At 49.9% G+C, this 9,795-nt stretch overlaps 1 protein-coding gene and 1 long non-coding RNA gene across 6 annotated transcripts in view; one reads left to right on the forward strand and one right to left on the reverse strand.

Moving 5' to 3' along the window:
• Positions 1–739, reverse strand: part of LOC121232685 — a 43,964-nt gene extending 43,225 nt beyond the window's left edge. For all 5 annotated transcript variants that reach the window (XR_005931592.1, XR_005931589.1, XR_005931590.1 and 2 more), the window contains exon 1: positions 146–739. This is a non-coding gene — a long non-coding RNA (uncharacterized LOC121232685). The remainder of the gene's footprint in view (positions 1–145) is intronic.
• Positions 740–761: 22 nt separating this feature from the next.
• Positions 762–7,222, forward strand: TMEM271 (transmembrane protein 271). Its single transcript, XM_041120924.1, is given in 3 exon segments — positions 762–2,136; positions 2,139–2,934; positions 2,965–7,222. Coding segments are annotated over 2 exon segments (1,104 nt in total). The 5' UTR covers positions 762–1,761; the 3' UTR covers positions 2,868–2,934; positions 2,965–7,222.
• Positions 7,223–9,795: the final 2,573 nt, after the last annotated feature.

Consider the following 9,795-nt stretch of genomic DNA (forward strand, 5'->3'; position numbering starts at 1 on the left):
CACACAAAGTGCTTCACAAGCCCCTTGTGAACAAGCGGGAGGGGGCAAAATTCCCATGTCTGTGTGTCCCCCAGGGGCAGCATGACACGTCCCGTTGGAGCCCCTGATACTTTTGGATGGTGCCACTGGGGAGGGCTGGACTCACCAAGGGCCCTTGCGAGGCCACTGCCCCACGCAAGGCCCAGAAGCCTCTCTCAGGGAGGAGCGGCTCCTGCAGCGGAGTCCCGTGCCGCAGGGTGCTGGCCCTGCTCTGGGAGGTGCCGACAGGGCCTACCTAAAGGAACAGAGGGAGCAAGATCGCATCCCTGGAGAAGGCTAAACACCAGATCACACCCCACACACACCTCCCGCCACCAACAGGTGCATTGGCCCTGTTCGAAAGGGAAGAGAAAACGGCTTGGAAAACGGCTTTCTCTCCCTTGCTTGCTCCCCTGAATGCTAATCACAGCGGCGCCAGCTAAAAATACCCAGCAAGGCTGGCGTGCGCACGGCAGAAGGGGAAAATGGGGGAGCTGGAGGCTCCAGCTTCCGGGAAGGAAAAGGGACAGGCGACGAAGAGCCTTCCCCAAACCCCCCTCGCCGTCCGGCGCCCTGCTGCCGGCAGAGGCACGGTCCCCCTGCTCCCCCTGCTCAAAGCCTGAGGTTCCCACCTCTCCTTCGGGAGGCCGCGCCGGGTGCTCCCCGCGGAGCGGCCAAGCCACCCGGGGCCGGGGCCGGGGCCGGGGCCGGGGCCGGGGCCGGGGCCGGGGCCGGGGCCGGGGCCGGGGCCGGGGCCGGGGCCGGGGCCGGTGGCGGCGGCCCCCAACAGTGGCTTTCGCCCGCCTGTGCTGCAAGCGGTCCCGGACGGGGCGTCCCGGGGACCGCCGCTGCGGGCACTCGGCCCCCGAGCCCTGCCGGCCACGGAGCAGGGTGCGTGGCCCTGCGGGGAGCAATCCCACCGGGGTTTGCCGGCAGAGCACGGAACAAAGAGGGGTGCTGGGGACCGCCGCCTCCGCGTGCGCGGAGGGCTGGCGCCGCTCAGCGCGGCTCGGAGGGCTCGGTCCGCTGCATCAGAGCCGCCGACACACCGCAACGCAGTCACAGGGCTGCACGGCGGCCCGCCGGCCTCCTGCAAGAGCAAGCGCTAAAAAATAAAATTAAGAGAGGACGCGAGCACGGAGTCAAGCGGCAGCCCTCCGCATCGGAATCGGCGGGGGGGGGGGGGGGGGAGGGTGCAAGCCCCCGCCGCCCCCTGCCCTAGCTGCGCGTCCCTCGCCGCTCTCCCCGGCCGGGAGCCGACCGGAGGGCGGGCTGCGGCCCCCCCGCCCCCCCCGTGCCACGCAGGGGGTGGAGGGCGGGGAGGCCGGCCTCACCGCCCCCGGGCCGAGCCGGGGGTCGTACTCTCCCCCCCCCCCCCCCCCCCCACCGCCACCCGCGGCGGGCCGGCGGGCCGCCCCCCGTCCCCCCGCCCGCCGCGGCTCCCATCCATAATTAATCGCCTCCCCGCAGCCGCCGCGATAAGAGAGGGCGGGCGGGGACGAGGAGGCGGCGGCGGCCGGGAGGCGGGGGGGGGGGAGCGTGTGCGCTCGCCGCGCCCGGCTCACTGCGGCCGGCGGCTGCCTGCCGTGCGGAGCGGAGCGGAGCCCAGCCGCCCCGTCGGGGAGCGCCGCGCTCGCATGGCCGCGCCGCGCCGCGCCGCCGCCGCCGCCGCGGGGCCGGGGGGGGCCGCGGGAGGAGGATGAGGCGGGCGGCGGGGCGGCGGCGGCGGCGGCGGCGCGGAGGATGAAGTGGAGCGTGCGGGGAGCCTGCGCCGCGCTCTCCAGCTGCCTCCTGCTCGCCTGCGCCCTCAGCGCCGCCGCCGTGGGCCTCAAGTGCTTCTCGCTGGGCTCCGAGCTCAAGGGCGAGCCCTTCCGCCTGGGCACCGCCGCCGGCGCCTTCTACTCGGGGCTGCTACTGGCCGCCGGCCTCTCGCTGCTCGCCGCCGCGCTGCTCTGCTGCCGCCCGCCCGACGAGGCGCCCGCGGCGCCGGCGCCGGCCTCGGACCCGACCCCGGCCTCGGCCCTGGGCCCGGCCGGGGACCCGGACCCGACGGGCGGCGGCCCCGGCGGGGGGGAGGCGGCGGCCGCGCCGTCGGGGCCGGTGGAGAAGGCGCCGCCCGGGGGGGGCGGCAGAACTTCCTGCTGCTGGGGGTGCTGGTGTTCATGCTGGGCGTGCTGAGCGCCTTCGCCGGCGCCGTCATCGACGGCGACACCGTGTCGCTGGTGGAGAGGAAGTACTCGCACTACTGCTTGCTGCAGCCCGGCGGCGCGGCCCGCCCGCGGAGCGGCCCCGCGGCCCCCGACGGCTCCGCCGCGGCGCTCCGCTGCCAGAAGCTGCGGGACTATCAGCAAGGCTTGGTACTCTCCACCGTCTTCAACGCGCTGGAGTGCCTCCTGGGCCTGCTCAACCTGCTCCTCGTCAAGAACTACAAGGCCTCGCAGCAGCGCGGGCGGCGGCGGCGGCGGCGGAGAGCGGCCCCGGCGGCGGCGGCGGCGGCAGGCGGGCGGCGGCGGCGGCGGCGCGGCGGCGGCGGCGGCAGCAGCGGCGGTGGGCGGCGGGCGCCGCGCCACAGCCAGGGCTCCCTCTTCTCCGGCGGCGAGCCCGAGCTCAGCCCCGGGGATTGCCCCTTCCAGGCCGTCTCCTACATCAACGTGGGCGTCTTCCACGTCTTCGACGAGGCCGGCGTGGAGGTGCACTGCGGCGGGCATCCCTCCGTCGAGCTGCCCGGCTACTCGCCCATGGACCCCGAGCTCAACGCCTCCTACCCCTACTGCTACCCGCTGCCCAGCGAGCAGCCCCCCGCCTACGAGGAGATCTACCCCGGGGAGCCCTGCGCTCACAGCACCTAGCGCCGACCGCCGGCGGGACGCCCGGCTCCCTGCCCGGCCCCCGGCCCGCCGTGACAGCCGGGAGCGGGAGCGGGAGCGGGAGCGGGAGCGGAACCAGGAGCGGGACCAGGCGCCGGACCGGGACCGGGACCGGGACGGGGACCTACAGCGCCTCGCAGCCGCGGGGCTCGGGGGCAGCCCTCGCACCACCGACGGGATGGCCCCGCCGCCGCGGGCGCAGCGGGCCGCGGGCGGGGCGCCGCCGTGCCTCTGGCTCTGCGGAAGCTTCTCCTCCCTCCCTCCCTGCTGTCCCCTTCCTTTACCCCCTTCCTTCCCTCCCTCCCACCGACCCTCCGTCCGTCCGTCTGTCCCTCCGCCGGCGGCAGAATTTTACAAAGGCTGCGCAAGAAACGCCTGAGGGTTGGTTCCTCCCGCCGCCTCTCCTCCGTAGCCAAGTTTAGTTCCCTTCAAGTGATTCATCAGTCTCCAGCTTTAGCAGTCCAGAGTTACCCATTTATGATAACCAGCCAGTGTAAGGAAAAGGTGTCATGAAGCTTCTTTACCTCTCAAAAGAGCTAAATTTCTAAACAACGCAGAGACATTTGTGTCACGTTTACTAGAGGTGTATTGGGGATCTTTAACGTTTACACTACTCCTTGGGAGAATTGAGTTCTGTTTTAAGATTTAGTGAGTTAAAACATTCGTTGGTCTTGTAAGATGCACATTGAGAAAAACCTGCACTTTGAAAAAGAAACAGGAAAAAAAATCAACGTTTTTGTACACTAACGTGCCTGCTTTTGTTGATAACTTCTTACTGTAAAAGCTTTCAGAAGTCTATAGTGAAAATGTTTGGTAAATTCACTGCAGTTTAAAATTGATGATTAGTTCCTTTACTAAAACAACTGAGATGTTGCTAGGATATGGCAGTTAAAAGGAAGTTCAAATGTCATACACATTCCTTTTTGTAAACAGGTTCTGTGTTTTTAATGCAAGGCAGGATTTCTTTTTGGTTTACACAGGTGAAGGGTTTAATTCTATTTTGTACAACTACATGGTTTACCTTGTAAAGAGTTCCATTTTACCTGTTACAGTTCATCAATCTGGTAAGCTTGAATATTAAAAGTTTTATTTGAAATATATATATATTGTAAAACAGCCTTAACTGGTGCAGTGGTCACAGTTTTAAAGGGGAAAAAAAAGAGATAAACCATCTTGGAAGACATCTTCCAAATGTGTTTTCAAAACAGTATTTATACTCCTATTACAAAGCAAGAATTTTCTTTTGTGTTTAAAAAAAAAAAAAGAGGCCACTAATTCCTGAAAGGGGGGCGGGGGGGGGGGAAGACAATAACGGGATTGTATGCTGTTAACTCTTTCTTAACTTAGAGGTATTAAAAAGGCTTTCTGCAAAGAGAAAAACTGCTAAATCCTCCTTTTGGATTCTGTTGTGGAATGCCAGTACCAGATAGTTTAAGAAAGTGCTAATTAAAGAGAAGCAGGTATGGCATATTTTAGTACATCATTCAAGAACAGGTAAAGGCTTAATTTCATGTGGCACAAAGAACCAAAAAGCAACTCTTCAGATTGCATTTGGTTCAGTATCCCCTCCCCCAGTTATGGCATACCGAAATGAAATGTTACAAAATAACCTTTCTGTTAATCCTGTGTTTGGAGCCTGCTGCATAATGCCAGTCTATCAGCTACCCAGAGAGAGAGAGAGAGTTAAGGGAATGCAAAGTTACAGTGTATTTCTGTGGTTGATGGAAAATTATTTTTAAATTTCTAGCTGCAGAGAGACTGACGTAATTTACAGCCTTAGAATTGGAGGGAGAAGATTTTAGCCTAAAAATATTGAAATCTCTCTGCACTGTTTTGTTTTCTAAAGTGTTTTGACTTGCACACTTTGTATAATCTAAAATGCAGAATGCCTGAGAAGTCTTAAAATTGCAAACCGATGTCTGTGAAGCTCACAATTAAAGCTCTAATCTAGAGAAGACAGTTAAAAGCAGCAGTTGCCAATTTGCCAAGTAGTTCCAAATAGCAGAAATTTAAAATACAGCTCTTTCTGGCCAGCAGATTTCCTTGTGCGGAATGCCAGCCTAAAATATATGCCCTAGCTAAGTCCCGTTTTAGTATGGAAGATTGGTTTTATGCTGGCTCTCTGCAGATGCACCTCCTTAACCCCTTAGGGGAAGTGATTGGGAAGTCCTGTAGTCTTTACCTATCCCATAAATAGTCACAAAACCTATCCCATAACATACTGTATTGCTCATACAGCCAAGATTTTGCAAAATGAGTAACTAAAGCAAGGAGGCTAAATCCTTATGTAGGTCTCCAATTAGATGAGTTTATGAGACAGCATAGTACCCTGTACTGGATTAAATGGGAACTGCTAGGCTGCAGGGTGATTTTGAGAAACAGACCAGCTAGGTGCCTAAATACAGATGCAGAAGTGTAGTAATAGTTGTTGGCTTTAAAAAAATTGGCTATATACATTGTAGTTCATGGACGTTGTATCTTAATTTTACTTAAGGAATTGATTTTTGACATAAAAAGACAGTATTTTACGTGAGACTATTTTAGGAATTTTGAACTAGACAATTCTGAAACTCCAGATGTTCCAAAGATCAGTGCTCAGGGAAATAAACGGAAAGTCAAGAAAGCTACCTATTATACTCAATTGTTTAAATGTAAGAAATTTTAAACTATGAATTTTTAAGATTGTTAAATTCATAACTTTTTTTTGTGTGTGTGTGTGTGTACGTACATGCATGTGTAAGTGTGTTTGTGTTTTATTTAAGTCTGTTCAGAATACCATTGAATTAGGATATTTATTTGTGGCTCAGTTTTAGTTCCCAAATTCCTACTTTTCTTCATTTGGGCTTTTATCCCCTGTAATAGTTTAATTTAGTGGTGGACAGATTGCCAGAATAACGTCCAAGCTGGACTCCCACAGAAGCCAGTAGGCGTCATTTCATTGACTTCATTGGGTCTGGGCACAAATGATATGTAACACCTACTCTAAATAATCTTTAAAGTAATATTGATCTTCTGGCATGACAGGATGCAGCAGTGGCATATTATTTCTCAGTTATTTATTATTTGTATGGACAGCAGTATTAAGGGAGGTCACCTATGGTTACACACGGTTTTTAAAAAACAGGAAAAAAAAAAAAATTGGCAGCCAAATTGACCAAACAAGCCATGTTTTCTTAAAGATGGTATACAAGTGTTTCAGGTATCTGGTGACTACCTTTTCTGATAAAACACCACATGTATTTATTTCTCAGTGAGAAGAAACTTATAAATACAGGATACAAGATGAAGCTTCACAAGCATGATTGCAGTGTTGTGAAGCCATTTTTAGTAAACCTGAATCATCACTCTATCTTCTGAGCAATAATGTTAGAGTGTATAAACTGTACTGTGCCGAAATTGAAAATAGGCTGGTGTGGGAAGCATCAGAGCGTACATTAATTACCTGAGAGGACTCATACTGTCCCTTTATTTTCCATTCCCTGTCACATGATTGTCGAGGTGAATGCAAGCCTGATCGATTCATGTCACTGGAGGACGTTAACTGCAAGGCTTTTGCCTTAAGTAGCAAAACCAGGGGGAACGGAAGAGAATCATGTATGTGCTGTCAAATCTCCATTTTGCTTAGCTGAAGTAATGACAAGACTGCTTTTTGTCCCATGGCTTTTTTAAATTTGCTTACAGCTTTACTCGCATCTGTTCCAAGGGAGAGAAGAACAGACACAATACTGCTGTTTTGGTCACAGTGAAGGAAGTACTGACTTGGTAGCAGTCTGCTCGCAGCTTTCCTGTCCCTTTTGCAGGTAATAGCGGCTAGTCAAGGGATGAAACAGTGGAAAATCTAGTCTGCTGTCTTTGATGCGACAGGATTTGCCTTCATGTGGAAAAAATGTATTCCCACCAGCCTATTAGCAATTCACATGAATTATTTTCACACTCCAACATCCTTGCTTAAATCTGTTACTTATACTTTGCATTGTAATTGACAGACAGAATATATGTGAATCTAAAAACAGGAAAAAATGATGTTAGAGGGAAATTGTATGGAAGTAGTACAGATTTCACTCAAAAGTTTGATTTCACTGTAGGACTTCTTTGGTTCACCAAAAAGCGCTATGGTGGCTGGTATAACTTAGATATATTTCAGACATACTGTTTAATCATCAGAAAAGGTTTCTGAATGTTCACATGAGAACGGCAATCTGTTTCTGCTTTTGGACATAGTACATATGAAAACCTTTTCTTCATTTTGCCATTTAATCCAAGATTGATCCTCAAGAAAATGTCAGTAATTGATCTTGTAATTTTAGGATCAATAAAATACGTTTTAAAGCACAGCATATCCTATAAGAAAAGCCTAATGTTCTTCATTTCGTATTCTTCATTGTCTTAGATGGATGTTTAACATTACAACTGAAACTAGGGATTTAATTACCACTTTCATTACAAAAACGTGTTTTTCAGGGACTTGCAACTTGTGCAAGTGGAACCCTGACATAAAATTCCAGGTTTTACCATGAAGTCGAGTCTGTTTCTGTAAGTTAGATATTTCTTGGTTACAGGATGTTCCAGTACTTTAGATAAATTCCAGTGGTAAAAATCTAGATCCGTTCATTTCATATGGTGGCATTCTTCAAGTATGCTAAAGTCACCTCTCCTTAATACAGGCTCATATTTCCAATCAAAATGTGTGGGGGTAAGATTGAATTCCTTATGGTCACTGTCCAGTTTTTAAATTTCTTGATTATCTCTCAGTATTTAATGGCATGTGACTAGTGCTTAGTATAAGTTCCAGAATCGGTAATAGATGATCTAGTAACAGTTTAGCAGATAAAAGATGGTCCCCAGGAAGCCCATAGGCTAATGTAGTGCTGGGGGAAAATCTTCAAATACATGTTGCAACAATTTGGTGTACGGTATGTCCTGCCCAAAAGGAGGCATTGCCCAAACAAAGCAACTAGAAGAAATCTGAGAGTTTAAGTTGGGTATAGGGTGTTTGTGTGTTCTTGTTACCGAAAAGCTCGGAATGAAGAACTTATCAACACCAATTTAGTGTAGATAAGCAGACACTTCTTTATTGACGGCTGGGTGTGCGAGCGAGTCCTCTCACGAACCACGCACACCTGTCACCAAAACAATACACCTTATATTAGGACTTATTGATGCATAGTCATTAGATTTCCAAGAAAAGTTATACATATTCATTAAACTTCCGGGAAATCATTAGCATATGTAAATGTCCTTTACGCAGGCGCACTGAAGGTCTCTGGTGGTCCTCAGGAGTCCTCTGGTGGTCTTTCATAGTCTTCCTCACTCGTCCGTTTCTTGACCTCTCAGGTGTCTCCAAGCAACAAACTGGTGTCCATAACGGTTTCCTTAGTTTCTAAAACAAACACTACAAGACTACCAATCTTTGTCAAAACTTCTGTGGTTAAATGATTTTGAACAATACTTATGGTTACACATTATACATTTTCTAAGCTCCTAAGTTCTTAAGGCTACATTTCAAACTTAACACTCCCATACATATGCTTCACAATTTTCTACTTTTTAGTCAAATCAAACTCTTTTATAATCAGATTTTAATTTCTTTATCTTGTTATCTAAGTTCTAAATTTTCCTACTAGATGATTTTAGCCAATTTCTCCGGTCTTGGTACGGGGCTATACAGGGGATTTCACAACAGACACTGGTTGGTGGTTAAATGTATAAAATACAACATACATATGATTTTGCTAAAATGTTAAAACTAAATATGATTAATTCTAACTAACAACAAATCAATGACAAATCAGTAACATTCTTTCTGTTACAATATCGGTTCTGAAACTCCTCCCCTGCCTATTTCTAAGACTGAAATCCACAAATTGGTGTTCTCAAAATTTGATTCAAATAACTGCCTCACTTTCAGCTGCCCAGCTGTGCTATGTGGTTTCCACCCAACGTTCAGGCACCTGGTGAAGTTCTGCTGAAGGTTATGGGTATGTCACCCTGATGTCACCCTAGGTAATCTGAGGCTGAAGATGAAGTTTTTTAAGAAGTCATAAGACTCTCTTAAGAAGAGCGTATTTCCTCTACAAAGGAAAAATATCCTGATGTCCTCTTTCATTCCTTCTTCAGACCCATCTGCCTTAACCTTCAGTGAGTTTACCCTGAGGTAGGAGTGGAGCTGACATTGCAGACTGCTACTCGTTCACTCGTGTTTTAGATCTCTGGAAGACCTCTATAAGCTTTATGGAAGGAAACACTTCTAGTGGAAAACACATACAAAATGGCTCTAACTCATGAGCAGATCACAGAAAATTCAATGTCCTAAGTGAAACTGTCCACTAGATGTATCCCAGTAGCAATACAACCCAGCAAAATTTCCCAGTGTTTCACTTCTGATTTCTACTCCTGGCATGGTTCTGTCTAATGGGGATGTTTGGAAGTTCATTTCATGGTCTTTGAAAATGAATTGTTTGTTTCACTACAGCACGTAGGGATTAAACACCTAGTAAATATCGCAGGCATCCTCACCAGTTGGTCTCCTCTGTGGCCATAGTTAGCAGAGGATAAAGTGAAGTGTGGGAGGAGAAAAAGCTTATCATGATCCTCTTAATGGGTTCAGAGGACTAAACATTCTAAAGCATTCATTGATTTTATGTTAAGACACTGGATTTGGGGATGGAAGAATACCTATAATATCTAAAAGGATTATTTTCCAGGGATATAGTTTTGGAAACCTAATACTTGGGTTTAGAGAAGGTTCTTTCAGAGTCTGCTTTTTTTTCCCAGGTTCTACATTTTAAATGAAAGCTTATCTCACAAAAATACTCAGTGAAATCTCCAGGCATTTAAATTATTAAATTTAGGGAGATTGAGTATAGCTGTCCTACAAATTACTGAGTGCCACCAATTCCTGTAGAGGTCA

Source organism: Aquila chrysaetos, chromosome Z (assembly GCF_900496995.4).
Source record: "Aquila chrysaetos chrysaetos chromosome Z, bAquChr1.4, whole genome shotgun sequence".
In the NCBI taxonomy this organism is placed as follows: domain Eukaryota; kingdom Metazoa; phylum Chordata; class Aves; order Accipitriformes; family Accipitridae; genus Aquila; species Aquila chrysaetos.